The following is a 17,720-nucleotide window of genomic DNA, read 5'->3' on the forward strand; positions in this document are numbered from 1 at the left end:
GTTATAAATGCACATCTCAATCCTCTGCTTTTGGTTTCAAGCCGATGCGTCTTTTCGTTGTAATTTCATTCAAGAACTGTTGTATTCTCTGGCCCAATTTATTTTTATGGCGTATTATTCAGTCACAGCTGGTACAGTAGGTTGAAGAGGCCCCGATGAATATTCGGAAACTCCCCCATAAATTCAGCATGTTTGTTTGTTTGTTTGTTTGTTCTGTCTCTTAATCATAAAAAAAAGTGAGATATCTGGAGGGGGGGGGGGGGAGAGAAATGGGAAGGGAAGAAGAAGAGGAGGGGGAGGAGGGGAGGAGGAAGGAGGAGGAAGGAATGAAGAGAAGAGAAGAAGAAGAAGAAGAAGAAAGAAGAAGAAGAAGAAGAGAAGAAGAAGAAGAAGAAGAAGAAGAAGAAGAAGAAGAAGAAGAAGAGAAAAGAAGAAGAAGAAGAAGAGAAGAAGAAGGATGAGGAGAGAAGGGGGGGGGGGGGAAACTAAGAGTAGGAGGAAATGGACGTGAGAGGAGGTTGGAGAAAACAAGGAGGAAGAGGGGAACGGTGAGAAGGAGAAGGAAGAGAAGAAGGAGGATGAGGAGAGGACAGAGGGAAAAGAAGAAGAAGAAGAGGAGGAGGAGGGAAGAGAAAGATATTCGCAAACCGACGACATGTTTTAACAAGATAAGCAAGGTGGAACTTTGCCCTCAAACTGTCGTAAAGTGGGGCGGGCAAACGCGATTGACTCAGTTCTTTTTTTTTTATCTTAATTTGTTTTGATTTCTTTTATAGTTTTAAGTTTGTATTTTATTTTATTTTCGTCGCATCTTTTTTGTTTATTTTGTTTTTATTGTTGGTTTTATATGTTGTTTTTTCCCCCCTCTAACTTTCTTTTCTTTGTTTGGGTCATCTAAAATAAGGTGATTTGAAAGTAGGTGGTCGCGTCAAATGCTAGATGGCGTGTTGATTGACATGTAAAAAATGCTAAATAAACGGTGTGTTGATTGACAAAAAAATCGTGACTATTCACGGATAGTGCTTATCAAAACTCTGTGGCGTCTATGCAGGTGTCTCGACTTGAACAAAAGTTCGAATGAAATTGGGTAACTAAGCCAAAAGTGCATACTATCTATAGATAGTTCGAAGATGACGTCACTCATGTCTTTGTTATTCTTTTTGCCATCCACGTTTATGAGTACTTCTCACTGAACTGTATTAACCTGACTATAAACGTTCATGGATTAAACAGTTTTGTGTGTTGGTCCGTTATACTTCTTGATGGCAATGTTGTGAACTTCTTAGCCAAAAGTGCATACTATCTATAGATAGAATGCGCTTGGCCAAGGAGTTCACAACATTGCCATCCGGAAGTATAACGGACCAACACACAAACTCTGTGTAACCATGAACTTTTATAGTCTTGTTAATACAGTTTAGTGAGAACAACTCACAAACGCGGATGGCAAAAACAATAACAAAGGCCTGAGTGACGTCATCTGCATACTATCTATATAGATCATGCCCATTCATCATAATTGCACACTCGACTGGTGTGTAAATCGAGGGCATAGACGGATATTCTAAAAGTCTTAATACAACATGTGTGCACAAACAAACACACAAACACACACACGGTTATAGAGGGAATGAAGTTGACGTCACTCAGCTCCTTGTTATTGTTTATATATAGACCACCACATTTATTTGTGAGATGATAAAACAATTGGATTCAGTAGTCTGGTGTCACGCCGCCCGGCAACGGCGGCCATCTTGGTTCTTAACAAAGAAAATCATTACTTTTTATTCTTCAAGCTGTCAGAATGTATAAAAGTCAAAACAAGATCATATTTATAATGTTTTTCTCCTCTGGATACGCTTTTATGCTCGCCGGAGAAGTATTTCATAAGGCGTCCGCCATTGTTCCGATAGTTTGGAGCCAGTGTTACTAAGTTGCCATGTGTCATTAGGAAGGAAGTGACGTTACGACTGTTGAAGAGTATTGGTAAAGATAGCAAACTCAAAAGGTTTTACTGTCGATGGTATGTGTCTAAGTAAAACACCCACTGTTCTACCGGCTGATTAATAGAACCAAAAGAGAAGACGTTGTGTAAATTTAAACGTTTTTTAACATGATCGAGAAAATCGTGTGATAGCTAGTCACCAATTTAGCGGTAAAAAAAAAACCAATAACAATGATCAGAGAGAGGACGATTTCATTCACGTTTATTTTTCGAGACAACCAACTATGTTTGTCCGAGCACGTGTGAAGATGTGTCACAAATTCCATGTTTTTGATTGGTCAAAAATCTACTGATTAATTTTCACCACTCACCTGGCTACTTTGTCGACCCGTGTTTTTGTACCCGTATATTTTGCCCCTCATGTGGACGTTTCGTTCGTGCCGTCTGAGGTCATTGGACTGTGTGAAGCACCTGTGGCAGATTTTACATTTGTATGGACGCTCTCCCGTGTGGACTCGCTCGTGGACCTACATGGAGAAAAAAAAACAGTGTACGGAAACACAGATTGGTCATTTCAGTTTTATTTAAAGACAAAATAATAATAATAATAATAATAACAATAATAATAATAATAATAATAATAATAATAATAATAATAATAATAATAATAATAATAATAATAATAATAATAATAATAGTAATAATAAATTATAAAAACAAAGGATATCATGTACAATAATTAGTAACAAATTTAGCATTTCTATATAGACTCAAATTCTCGAGGTCTCGCTCGTGGATCTCAGTCAAGTCAAAGTACGGAAACACAGACTGGCCATTTTATAGAAATAAATAAATTATATTATACATTTTTTAAAAATGTATATTTATACAGACGAGAATGGACGTAAACGCGTGGAAAAATAAATGCACGACAACACAGAATGGCCATTTCATTAAAAGAACAAATTAAATGATATTGATTTGAATTTTATATTAAAATAAACGTTCACATGTGTAGACTCGTTAATAGGCCCTATCGACGTGTATATATTTCCCAGTCTCAGAACTCAAATTGTTATAATTTCATTGTTTTAATGGAAGTATCTTCTAACATCAATGCTAAATGTTGTCCATTACAAAAATGAAACGCCCATATTATATAAGTTCGGTTAGGAGACCTGCAAATATGTGCATGTTTGCCTGCATGGAATCATAGACATACAGAACGGCTACCCTCATAGAGCAGAAAGAATGATTTGCTATTTACATTTTAAAGCATTTGATGTTCATTCGTGCGGAATCACTAATGAACCTGCCTGGATTTAAAGTACGGAAACACAGACGTATCATTTCGTAGAAATTTTCTTCTTGATGAGTAAATTATTCGTTTTATTTTTGATTCCATTTTGTTGAATGTCAATTATTGTAAAACTTGCATAGTTAGTGTGTGCGTCTGTTTGTCTCGGTATGAGTGTGTTTATGGTCTTATTATGGCTTGATAAGTATATTGTAAAGCGTTTTGAGGCTTCGGCATTTAGCGCTATAGAAAAAGACTTTATTATTATTATTAAAGACAAAGGCCATTTTTTGCATCTTAACGATACAAATTCAAATTCAACTTCAAATTCATTTAGAAATTGTATGCTTTCTCGGGAACGCTTCATTCTATGGACTCGCCGTAGAGGCTGTGTGAATTATACGTACGGAAACACAGTTTGGTCATTAGGGGGCAGCGTGACTCAACGGTACGCTCTTTGCTTCGTACCCGAAAGGTACCGAGTTCGATCACTCGCCGCTACTCTGAGTGGCCTTGAGCAAGTCGCCTCACCTTAGCTCAATTTGCGTCGCTGCACTGCGGCTGACGTCTGGGTTATTCCAGTCTTCACTTGGAATAGACCCTACAGACAAATTTCCCCTATGGGATGTATAAAGGGAATTTTTTTATTTTTTTTACTTTTACAAATGTACTTATTTATAACTTATCTTGCACGTGACAAAAAAAAAACCAAACTGCTTACCTTTAGATTTGAGGACCACAAGAAACTCTTGCCACAGGTCATGCACACGTAGGGCCTGTCCGCCCTGTGGAGCTGCTCATGCTTTCTCAAGGTCGCGACTTCCCGAAATGACCTTTGACACACCGTGCACCGGTGGGGGCGTGGTCCGTTCCCGGTGGGCGGCTTGGTGAGTTCGTGGGGCTGCTCCACCATGGCGGAGCTGGAAGGGGAGGTGGCTGATTCGTCAACTGCTGGCGTGAATAGAGAGAGAGAGAAAGATGAAAGAAATATAAAGTATGTGAAGATATATAAGGAAAACACGTGAAATGGGTCTGGGTGATCATAACTTATTTTTTATTTTTACTATATAATATTAATCAAATAATAAACTATAAAATAAAAAGGCAGAGCACAAAAATAAATACAGTAGATAGTCTAAAAAATAAAAGATAAATAAAAAATATAAATAAATAAAATAACATAAATAAACAAATAAAATAAACAACAAAATAATACAAAATAAAATAAAAAATTAAATAACATGAACTAATCAAAAATTATTAACTCAAATTATTAGATTAAATAAAAAAAAGACAAACAAAAAAAAAGTTAAATTTCTATAAAAAAAACAAACAAATAAAATAACTGTTCCCTCTCACCTACCCAATACAAAAAAAAAAAAAAAAAAAAAAATAATCCGCACAACAAACTCTCTCGTAATCATCAACTTGAAAGTCTCATAACAAATCAAAAAAGTGAGTAGGAAAGTGCCAGAAGACAACAGAGAATAAAAATTTCGAGGGGGGGGGGGGGGGCGATGGGGGCTCGAACCCGCGACCTTGACCTTACTGGTACTACGACAACTCCGCCTGGCCGGGGAGATCGTGACTCTACCGTATGAGCTATCCACGACCTTTGCACACCATGTCTTATGTAATTTGGGGCGGATCAGAAGGAACGAAGTCGACGTCGCTCAGCTCTTTGTTATTGTTTTTAGCTAACCAAATCGCTTCAACAGTCGTAACGTCACTTCCCTGGTAATGACGCATGGTAACTTAGTAACTGGCTCTAAACTATCGGAACAATGGCGACGCCCTTATGAAATATTTCTCCGACGAACATAAAAGCGTATCCAGAGGGAAAAAAAACATTATAAATCTGATCATGCTTTGACTTTTACACATTCTGATCACAAGACATATGAAAAGTTCTAGCCAGCATGAAGAATAAAAAGTACCGATTTTCTTCGTTTAGAACCACGATGACCGCCGTTGCTGGGCGACGTGACATCAGACTATTGAATCCAATTAGACTAAAGACAAAGTAACACACGGTTTTTTGTTATATCCGGCAGGCGGATGTTTTGAGATGTTTGGCTCAACGCATAGCATCAATATCCGGCTGGCGGATGTCATGAGGTTTTTTTGTTATTTTAATTAAACGCATAGCATTAAGATGTACAAAGTAAGTGACAGGAAAATGGCCTTTACACCGTCGACATGAAAGGGGATGGATTGAGAGAAAGGAAAAGTGGATCATTGCCGTAGCCATCGTTCAGCCTGATACTGACCCAAAAATAATGTCAAAATACGTCTTTGCCCCCCCCCCCCCCCCCCCCCCCCCCAAAAAAAAAAAAAAAACAAAACAAAAAAAAAAACAACAAAACAACAACAACAACAACAAAAAACAAAAAACAAAAAAGAAAACATATCGTGAGTTGTATTCAATAGTTCAACCAATGGAATCACTTCATTCCTTGAGCTCTACTAACGACAACTCCCCAGACGCTACATACATAAACCTAAAAAAAAAAAATGACGTCAAACTATAAGTCTTAAAGGATTCTAGTGTCAGGCTATAAGCTAACGACGGCTACGGCCATTGACGCCAGTGCGACTGAAAGAAAGGAAGATGGAGATGGCAATGTAACTGTATTCTGGAGAAAAAAAAATACCAACGTAATTTAAACATTCGTCCAGGAATCTCGTTCTTCATATTTCGATCGATTAAAATGACCCTCATCTTGGCAAAAAAAAACCTCTCAAACCTGGGACTGAAGGAAGACTTCGCGGAAGTCCCAGGTTTGGAAGTTTTGTTGTTGTTGTTTTGTTTGTTTTTTTTTTACCAGAAATAAGGGTCATTTAAATCGATCGATACTTGAAGGACGAGTGAGTTTTCTGACCAAATTTTTAAATTCCAGTTTTTCCAGAGTACGACAGTTAACTGGTTACAACAATTAAAAACATACAAATAAATAAATAAATAAATAAATAAATAAATAAATAAATAAATAAATGAATAAATAAATAAACAAATAAACAAATATACAAATGAATGAATAGATAAATAAAATTAAAATAAATAAATAAATTAAATAAACATGGAGGAAAGAGAAAGGGGCGAGTTGTTGATAGCCGGTATGTGTAATAGATGTGACAAAATTGACGTCCCTCGGTTCTTTGTTATTTTTTTTAACCAGCCAACCAGACAATAAACGTTCACAGTTACACATCGTTTTGTGTGTTGGTACGCAATATAGATAGAATGCGCTTGGCCAAGGAGTTCACAACATTGCCACCCGGAAGTAGAACGGACCAACACACAAACTCTGTGTAACCATGAACTTTTATAGTCTGGTTAATACAGTTTAGTGAGAACAACTCACAAACGCGGATGGCAAAAACAATAACAAAGGCCTGAGTGACGTCATCTGCATACTATCTATACAGCTGGAGAATGGTATGTGTTTGATTTTTGTTTTTAGCTAACCGCAAAGCAGAATTAGGGAGAGACTAAAGTCGGACAATTAAAAGTAAAATGAGATTTAAAAGGAGATTACAAGATTTTTTATATTAGGTCATTAACACACATACACACACACGCACACAAAGAAAGTGCGCGCGCACACACAAACACAAACACACACACACACACACACACACACAAAGACCAGACATTGCTGGACACAAGAGAGGGCAGGGCGTTTATTGAGCAGTACCCCCCCCCCCCCCCCCCCCCCCCCCCCCCCCCCCCCCGAGCTATCCAAACACAAAAACATCAAACTCAACATAAAACCTACACAAGACCACACTTGAGATCCTGGTACACACATCGGATAATTGACCAGGGCGTTTAATGACCAATAGCCAATACTCAACACCAACATCAATCAAACAATGATATGCTGGTGTATGGGTGATGTTAATTAGACGTGGTGGATTTGTTGGTGTTGATGAATCGAGTGCAGAGATGGTAAGTTTTTTCTATTATTTGCGAGAGAATCGCTTGATGTTCATCATTGTCAGATAATTGTTTGCATCAAACGTCAAATGCGTAACAATAAAAACACAGAAAAAAAAAAACGCCAGTTGAGGTGGGGAAAAAAATAATACCAAAGTTACGTTAGCATTTTATCCATGTTAAATACTTTAGGTAGTCTACATTAAAATTAAAATCACCAGACATTACCGGTTACCGATTCAACAGAGCACTTAAAACGGTTCAGATAGCCGTCACATATTGTATTTAATACTAGTTTAATTTATGACGGATTTGTGAATTTTGCAGTATGGCCTATTGTAGAAAATGTCATCTGAAGACCCGAAAAGCTCATTGCTTTTCCTCTTTCATTATCACGAGAAATGATTTAATAAGGGAAAAATATATACACATGTTTTGAGTTCTTTCATATTCTTTATTTGAACCTATTGATTGACTTGGTGTGCGCATGTGCGTAGACATGTATCCAAATAAGAATAAAAAATTGTGGTACGGTTTTAATGTTCTTCAATGCATCTTTAATTAGTTGATTTATCGAAAGAAAATAGCAAAAATTCAAATGGATAAAATTATTATATTAATGCCTAACAAATTTTATAATCACATTTTTATTTTTAGTTTAGCAATAAAACTGCCAATCTGCCAATCCAATTCAGCGGTGGACTAAGGGCAGCACCAATGGAAATCGATGTTATCCGAGGCCAAGCGACAAGCTCGCCTCTGCGCATGTCAAAATAAACGCCGGCAACTAGGTCACCAGTTGACCGTTAGAATCTAGGTCATGACGACAACGAGGTCAAACACATAGCAGCTGACACGGCGGGGAGATAATTAGATCCGACTGATGCTAAAAATAGCGCAACACGCGCGCATTGAGGAAAGAGTTCAAAGAACTGCAGTCGGATGCAAGCAAACACAACAGAACCCAATTGTTGATACATACGCTAGCATCTAACCTTTCAAAGGGAGAACTGTAAATTTTATCTCTTTTTCTTCCAAGTTACTGTAAATTTTATCTCTTTTTCTTCCAAGTTCAAAGAGACAGCATTCACCGAGATGGCAGTAACAGTAATGATGAAACTCTTGGCAATACCGATAATTTGTACCTGGGCCTTTCAAGTACAGCACAGTCGAGTAACATCAACCGCCAGTCTATCTATCCATCCATCTTCGAGGACAGGCCAACATACTCAACTCAGGGCTGAATGGGTACCTATATGGAACACCATTTCACAGAGCATCCGAGAATCCTTGAAAACATTTCTTTTTTTTTTTTTTATGTCATGTTGTATACTTTCTATATTGTTTTGTGTTGATGTAATTTAAAGCGACAAGAGCCTCATTGTTGAGGACACCGTGCGCTCTATAAAAGTATATTATTATTATTATTATTATTATTATTATTATTATTATTATTATTATTATTATTATTATTATTATTATTTCCTGGCTATAGATAGTATGCGCTTGGCTAAGAAGCTCACAACATTGCCATCCGGAAGTATAACGGACCAAAATTATGTGTAACTTTGAACGTTTATAGTCTGGTTAATACAGTTTGGTGAGAATCACTCATAAACGCGGATGGCAAAAAGCAATAACAAAGACTTGAGTGACGTCAACTTCGTTCTATCTATAATATGCAGTGGCGGATACTGTGAGCCCGGCATCACAATACATGCAATAATAGGCCAAAATGAACAAGTGAATTGTCTTGCTCAAGTGTGCCTCTGTGACTTTGAACCATTTTGAATAATCTCAGCTTTGTTGTAGTTATTGTACATTATAAATAGAATGCGGTTGGCCAAGGAGTTCACAACATTGCCATCCGGAAGTATAACGGACCAACACACAAACTCTGTGTAACCATGAACTTTTATAGTCTGGTTAATACAATTTAGTGAGAACAACTCACAAACGCGGATGGCAAAAACAATAACAAAGGCCTGAGTGACGTCATCTGCATACTATCTATACATAGGAAATAATTGCCTCAAAACTAAACAGTCTCTACTCAGTGGTCCAAAACTCAAGAGGCAAAGTTTCCCCCAGTTGACGACGGTACCTAAAAATCTCATCCGGGTACTTGCAAAGAATATCGCTACTATAATAATAATATGAAGAAGGATAGGAACACTCAAATATTTACATAGTACACTAATTTATTCAAAACTAGTGGTTATAACTATACATGCATAACAGAGAGATGATTTACAATGATAAAAACATCACACTTCAAAAAAGATTTTTTTCTTTTTTTTTTTTAAAGGGAGAAAATTCGGTCATCTTAAGGGATCTCGTCTGGTTTTTTTTTATTTAAAAAAAAAATAGATTTCTATTACAACAAATGAGCCCATAATGAATTGGGTTATCAGACCTGAATAAAAGTGCACGTCGTAGCGATCAGTACTGAATCTGAAACAGAAAGGAATGGATTGGACTGGATAGGATTGGTATGGGCCCCTTGTTGGGATGGGGCGGCTATGTGGTCTAGTGGTATGACACTCGCTTTCGGATCGGAAGGTCCTGGGTTCGAGCCTCGCTCGGCGCATAGTTGAGTCCTTGGAGAAGGCTCTTTACTCACATTGTCTCACCGTACTCAGGTGTAAAATGAGTACCTGGCCGTTAACAGCGTTGTTTCTGTCCCAAAAATTTGTAATATCGCCTGACAGGCGTCATGTCTCGTCCTACATGTGTTGCTGTTGACCAGGGACACCTTGTAAAGCGCTTTGAGCACGTTTAATGGATATTGCCCTATATAAAAGCTCAAGTTTTTTTTTTTTTTTTTTTTTTGGTTTTCTTTTTTGGAAATACTCCCAAGCCAATCCACAATATTGTCCAATAACTCTGTCCTTACCAGCCATGTTCAAGATTTTCCCCAAAACTTCACACATAACTAACACAAAACAGATTTTTTATCACTCCGACATAATAGCAGTAAAATTCTTGCGATACATAATTTCTTTAGCAAAACATGCCCTACAACACACTGTTCATATTCTTTTAAATTTTATGATGTACAAAAGAAATTTGAATAAGAATGTTTATTTGTATCGTAACTAATGTGACGATTTTCCTATAGTTGGTATGGAGAGGGTTTAAACTTGAGCTTTTACATACAGCAATATCCACTGAACGTGCTCAAAGCGATTTACAAGGGGTCCCCCTAGTCAACAGAAACGACTTAACATGTAGAACGAGACATGACACCTGTTAGGCGATATAACATTTTCTTTCCCGTGAGAGAGAGAGAGAGAGAGAGAGAGAGAGAGAGAGAGAGAGAGAGAGAGAGAGAGAGAGAGAGAGTACGCAGTTAATTTCACGAAGTCTTCCTTAGATTTGAGAGTTGTTTTTTTTTTTTGTTCTTTTGTTGTTGTTTTTTCCCCATGATGAGGGTCATTTAAATCGATCGATATTTGAAGGACGAGTTTTCCGGCCAAATTTTTAAAAACATGTTTGTTTTTGTTTTTGTTTTTTTTTGTTTTTTTTTTTGCAGACTATGGCACTTAAATGATTAAACCATCCTAACATAACACCGTTTTGAAACGATGGTTCACATTTGTTTTATTTACCTAATTCCTCCCTCCGCTTCCCCCCCCCCCCCCCCCCAACACACACACACTTTTTTTTCCTTCTCTATTTATGTCAAGAATTCAATAATGTTTTATACCCACTCCCCTTTTATTTTTGTTTGTTTTGTTTTTAAGGGTTTTCCGGCGCTTGCAACACATTTAGGTCATATCAGCGTCAGTAAACAGGCAGAAAATTGGATAGTAATAAAACATTCTAGATGTATAATTAATTAAAAGGACTTGAGGAAAAAGTAAGACAAAGGGGATCGGCACAAATAGGGAACAGATGTAGATGCCAAGAGCACACGATCAGTGTACTTAGTTTGAGATCACAGAAAAGTCTCACCCAGGCAACAGCACAAGATCCCACTAAGAAGAATAAACTCACATGTTTACAAATCATATGTTAAAGATTTAAACAAAAAAATAATATTTCATAACAGAGGTGATTTCCCAGGGGAAAAAAAACATCATCTCCCAAAACTCTAACTATACATTCGAATGTTTCCCTCCCAGCCAAGGACTCCTGCCATGGGCGTCATGACAACACCAAAGTAATCTCATTCTAAGACAAAGACAGAATAGAAAGCATGTTGGAAAACAGATAATAATATAGGGGGGATAGAAGACACAGTAAGTAAGTACCTCCCTGCCTACCCATTCTGTGGGAGGTCGGGAACCCCAACCAGCCATTTATTTTTCAAATGTCAACATCAGTATAATATTTCATTGTTTGCACAAACTGCTACCACCATGGCACGTTCAATACAAGATAGAATCACGTGACCAAGCATTTTCATTACGGTTTTTGTTTTGTTTTGTTTTTTAAATGCTTCACTTCGAACGATATAAAACGAATCGGTTGTTTACACGTCATAACCCCCCCCCCCCCCCCCCCCCCTCCCCCCCACCCTATCCTCATGTCACCCTCAACCTCGCACATTTTAAAAATAAATGTCTCAATCAATCATGTTGATGTAACCATTCATTCACAGCGCACGTTGTCATGTCAATGGTGTACTCACAAAGGTACTACTACTACCAACCAGTCATGCTCTGATTCCCCGTCATATAACAACAACAATCAAATATTGGAAAAACAACCAACCGTGTTTGATATATTATGTTTTTTCAAACGATTGCAGTTGAAAAAAAAAAAAAAAAAAACAATAAAACCATACTGCGTGGCATACTATTCATGCTACGCGTTTAGGTAAAACACTCAGTCGTTCTGCCCGCCAGAAGATCTTACCAAACACACACACAATTATCAGTAACTTTAAACGTTTATAATAATATATCATATTAGAGGGACACTTAAGTGAGAGCTAAAAACCTAACTTCATAAACATAAAGTCCCAGGTTTGAGTTTGGCAGCCAAGATGAGGGTAAATTTTAATCAAATCGATATTTGAAGGACGAATTGTCTGACCAAAATCTTAAATACTTTCACTGTTTTTGTTTATTAATCTTAACAATTCTACTAAACCACATTATCTCATTCGTCTGTAGTGTTCATGGGTGCCAGCAGGAAGAAGTACTGAAACCTGAAACTAAAATCTCGACACTTTGCCAAACCTTAGAATGTTCCTACTGAAAATGCGGCCTAAACTTTAGTCTTATTTCATCACCGTTTTTATAGACAGTTCGAAGATGACGTCACTCGGGTCTTTGTTATTGTTTTTTGCCATCCGCGTTTATGAGTAATGCTCACTGAACTGTATTAACCCGACTATAAACGTTCATGGATACACACAGTTTTGTGTGTTGGTCCGTTATACTTCCGGATGGCAATGTTATGAGCTTCTTAACCAAGCGCATACTATCTATACCATGATTAAATGATTACACAGAATGGTAGTGTTTCATTCATCCTGCTTTGTTCATAAAGGGGGAAACCAGCAACGTCCATTGTATCTGTTTTTCGTATATATTATATTAAATCGCAGCTTACATTCAATTCCACATAGATAGTTGTTTTTATATCTTCGAGCTTCAAGCAGCAACATTTACGATGATAACAAAGAGCGAAGTGACGTAAACTTGATTTTAATGGGCTGTTTGTCACCGCCTGTGTATAATAATTCAATGTCACTTCAGTTCGAGGAGCTATAATTTTATTTTTGTATTGAAAAGAACAAAATATTGCCGATTCATCTTCTAATCCCCCATTCTTCATAATATGTAACCATGTCTTTATAAAAGGTTATATATATATATATATATATATATATATATATATATATATATATATATATATATATATATATATATATATAATAATATACGAAATTAGAATATATAACATCATAATAAAAATATAATAATAATAATAATAATAATAATATAAAAAATAATAGAAAATAATATATAAATAAATAGTAAGATAATATATAATAAATGACATCATCACTGAGAAAAATTAAGCAAAAAAAAACAACAACAAAAACAAAACAACAAGAATAAAAAAAATAATAATAATAATAAAAAAAAAAAAAAAAATAAAAAAATAATAAGAAAAAAGAAAGAAGAAGAAGAAGAAGAAGAAGAAGAAGAAGAAGAAGAAGAAAGAAGAAAGAAAGAAGAAGAAGAAGAAAAGAAGAAGAAGAAGAAGAAGAAGAGAAGAAGAAGAAGAAGAAGAAGAAGAAGAAGAAGAAGAAGAAGAAGAAGAAAGAAGAAGAAGAAGAAGAAAAAAATAAAATAAAAATAATAATAAAAAAAAATAAAAAGAAAAAAAAATAATAAAAAAAATAATAATAATAATAATAATAATAATAATAATATAAAATAATAATAATAAAATAATAATAATATAATAATAATAAATAATAATAATAAGAAGAAAAAGAAGAAGAAGAAGAAGAAGAAGAAGAAGAAGAAGAAGAAGAAGAAGAAGAAGAAGAAGAAGAAGAAGAAGAAGAAGAAGAAGAAGAAGAAGAAGAAGAAGAAGAAGAAGAAGAAAAAGAAGAAAAAGAAGAAAAAGAAGAAGATTTTTTTTTTTTTTTAAAGGATTTTACGGCGCTTGCAACACATTAAGGTCATATCAGCGCCAGTAAAAAGGAAGAAAATGGGATAGTAAAAAGTTCTAGAATCACAATTAAAGCAGCCAAGAGAAAGTAAGACGAAGGGGAACTGGGAACAAATAGGGATCAGATGTAGAATCCAAGAGCATACTACCAATGTACTTAGTTTGAGATCACCTATATGTCTCATCCGGACAATATAATAGGATTCAATAGTCGTAACGTCACTTCCTTCCTAATGACGCATGGTAACTTAGCAACACTGGCTCTAAACTATCAGAACAATGGCGGACGCCGTATGAAATATTTCTCCGGCGAGCATAAAAGCGTACCCAGAGGGGAAAAAACCATAAACTTGATCATGTTTTGACTTTTACACTTTCTAGTCACAAGACATATGAAAAGTTCTAGCCAGCATGAAGAATAAAAAGTAATGATTTTCTTTGTTTAGAACCAAGATGGCCGCCGTTGCCAGGCGGCGAGACATCAGACTACTGAATCCAATTTGTTCCCAGCTATTTGCAATCTATTCACACACACACACGCACCTACACACACACACACACGTTGCGCAAATAACAACAACAACAACAACGAAAGTCGGTCATATTATTGCTGCAGCAGGTTGTCCTTCACGTGCCATTGAAATCTAGGCTGCCAAATTACAACTAAACACTTTTTAATTTAATTTTTTTTTAATAATAATTATTTTGGTTAAAAATAAACATTAATTCAACATATCAATCGATTATAATACCTTAAACGTGTATAAAATGTCAAACCCAAGACTTCTAATGAAAGTCTCCAGGTTGGAAATGTTTGATAAGTTGGTTAATTTAATTTGGTTGTATTTTGTAAATACATTTTCCGGCCAAAATATATATATATATTTAGAAAAGTGCCCCCCCCCCCCCCCCCCCCCCCCCCCCCCCCCCCTGAATTTAGCCTATTATATAGACCTATATTTTTTTAATGTAGCTCTGTAATTGTTGTTGTTGTTTTCATTATCATCATCATCGTCGTCGTCATTGTCGTCATAGCTATCATAATCAACATAAGTTGTCATCATCACAAAAACAACCACCATCATCATCATAATCATAATCATCATCAACAATAATATAATCCATTTTTGCCATAAATCATTCAACAAAACATGCTATTCTTATAGTAATTAGTTCTTCCTATTCTAAAATGGGGGATAACCCAATCAAAAAAAAAACAAACAAGCCCTAACAAAATAATTTTTAAAAAGCACCCCCCCCCCCCCAAATAAAATACAAAACAACTAACACCATTCCAAACTAAACCCTTTCCAGTCCGTCATATTATCATTATCATTATCTACAACAGTGACATGCACAGCTTGTACATATCATGATAGAATGATAAGTTTACAAATCGTATTTTGTCATCATCATCATCACCATCATCATCATCATCATCACCATCATCAACAACAACAACAATATAATCAATTTTGGCCATAAATCATTCAACAAAACGTGCTATTCTAATAGTAATCGAAATATGCCTAGTCTAAAATCTAGGATAACCCAATCAAAAAAAATAAAACAAATCCAAAAAACAAACAAACACCCTAACAAAATAAAAAAAAAAACAAAAAACAAAGCACCCCCCCCCCCCTCAAAAAAAAAACAAAAACAAAAAACAACCATCTACATTCCAAACAAAACGCTTTCCCGTCCGTCATATTGTCATTATCATTATCATTATCTCCACCAGTGACATGCACAGCTTGTACATATTATTCTGATAAGTTTACAAATCGTATTTTGCGTTTCAGCCTTTTTTAACGACGCAAATTAACTTCGTAAACAGATCTAGAGTCTAGATATCTAGATACCAAAACATAAAATAAAATAAATAAAAAAGCGACCCAAAGTACAACAACTTTGAAAATAAATACAAATACAAAACATTCACGCCTCCCTCCCCTCCCATCTCCGCGCGCGCGCACAAACACACACACACACACACACACACACACACACACACACACACACACGCGCAAACTTGAGCTTTTAAAAGTGCAATATCCACTAAACGTGCTCAAAGCGCTTTACAAACAGTCCCTGACCAACAAGCAGCACGTAACATGTAGGACGAGACATGACGCCTGTAAGGAGATATTACAATTTATTCCGACAGAGACAACGCCGATAACGGCCAGGTACTCATTTTATACCTGAATACGGCGAGAGAATGTGAGTAAAGAGCCTTATCCAAGGACTCAACTATGCGCCGAAACCAGGACTTTCCGATCCGAAAGCGAGAGTCATAACACATGACCACACAGCCGCACAAACACGAGCGCACGCACGTACACTTAAACATCAAACGATTCAGTGAATATATTACAAGTAAATTAAACAAAAAAAAGACATGTAAATAGTTAAGTAATGAAAAAGCAAAAACAAATAAAAAACAATTAAAAGTATAAATGAATAAAAAATTTTAAAAGAATAGATAAATAAATGAAATGAGTGAATGAATAAATAAAATAAATAAATAAACAAATAAGTCTACTGTTGGCGTGAACATATTATAGACAGAATGAAATTGACATCACTTGGGTCCTTGTTATTGTTTCTTGCCATACGCGTTTATGAGTAATTCTCACTAAACTGTATTAACCAGATTATGAACTTTGAATGGTTACACCTAGTTTTGTGTGTTGATCCGTTATACTAACGTTATAGATAGTATGCAGATGACGTCACTCAGGCCTTTGTTATTGTTTTTGCCATCCGCGTTTGTGAGTTGTTCTCACTAAACTGTATTAACCCGACTATAAACGTCAATGGATACACACAGTTTTGTGTGTTGGTCCGTTATACTTCCGGATGGGAATGTTATGAGCTTCTTGGCCATGCGCATACTATCTATAGATAGAATGCGCTTGGCCAAGGAGTTCACAACATTGCCATCCGGAAGTATAACGGACCAACACACAAACTCTGTGTCACCATGAACTTTTATAGTCTCGTTAATACAGTTTAGTGAGAACAACTCACAAACGCGGATGGCAAAAACAATAACAAAGGCCTGAGTGACGTCATCTGCATACTATCTAATCTTTATGTTGTGAGCTTCTTAGCACACTATCTATAGATAGTATGTGCTTGGCTAAGAAGCTCATAACATTGCCAACCGGAAGTATAACGGACCAACACATAAAACTGTGTGTATCCATGAACGTTTATAGTCGGGTTAATACAGTTCAGTGAGTATTACTCATAAAAGCGGGTGGCAAAAAAAATAACAAAGACCCCGATTGGGCGTCATCTTCGAACTATCTATACAGGTCTGATAACCTGACACAAGTATGGGCTTGATTTAGATAACCTTGTTGTATTGAAGAATAGTTTGCGTTGGTTTAAGAGTAGATATTTCCATGACAACAATTAGGCCATGACAATATGGGTTATCAAACCTGTAAACAAGTGCACGTCGGACGTCGCCTACTTTTCTTCACATTACATCTACGGTAAGAAAAAAAAATAGTTTTAAAAATCCAAGCCTAAAGGCCAAGGTCATCGCTAATAAAATAGAGCTGAGATGAGTTTACTAAAGCGGGTATTTGTCAGTGGTATGACACCCCGCTTTCGGGGTCGGAAGGTCCTGGGGGTTTGAGCCTCGCCCCGCTCGGTGCATGGTTTAAATCCCTTTGGGAAAAGGGGTCTTTACTCACATTCTCTCACCCTACCAGATGTAAAATGAATACCTGGCAGTAAACAGTGTTGTCCCGGACCGAAAAAATATTGGAATATCGCCTAACATGGTACGTGTTGCTGTTGGCCTGGGACCCCTTGTAAAGCGCTTTCAGCACGTTTAGTGGATATTGCACTATATAAAAGCCCCTTTTTTAAAAAAAAAAAAA

General features: G+C 36.3%; 1 protein-coding gene across 1 annotated transcript in view; it reads right to left on the bottom strand.

The window, feature by feature from the left end:
- Positions 1-17,720, bottom strand: part of LOC144957024 (uncharacterized) — a gene marked incomplete at its 3' end in the record, with an annotated part of 28,602 nt that overhangs the window by 7,331 nt on the left and 3,551 nt on the right. Inside the window, 2 exon segments of the mRNA XM_078887954.1 lie at positions 2,317-2,472; positions 3,964-4,193. Coding sequence (XP_078744080.1) covers positions 2,317-2,472; positions 3,964-4,193 — 386 coding nt within the window.

This window comes from Berghia stephanieae, chromosome 11 (genome assembly GCF_034508935.2).
Source record: "Berghia stephanieae isolate SIO BIC M18660-M18661 chromosome 11, UCSD_Bste_1.3, whole genome shotgun sequence".
NCBI classification, from domain to species: Eukaryota; Metazoa; Mollusca; class Gastropoda; order Nudibranchia; family Aeolidiidae; genus Berghia; species Berghia stephanieae.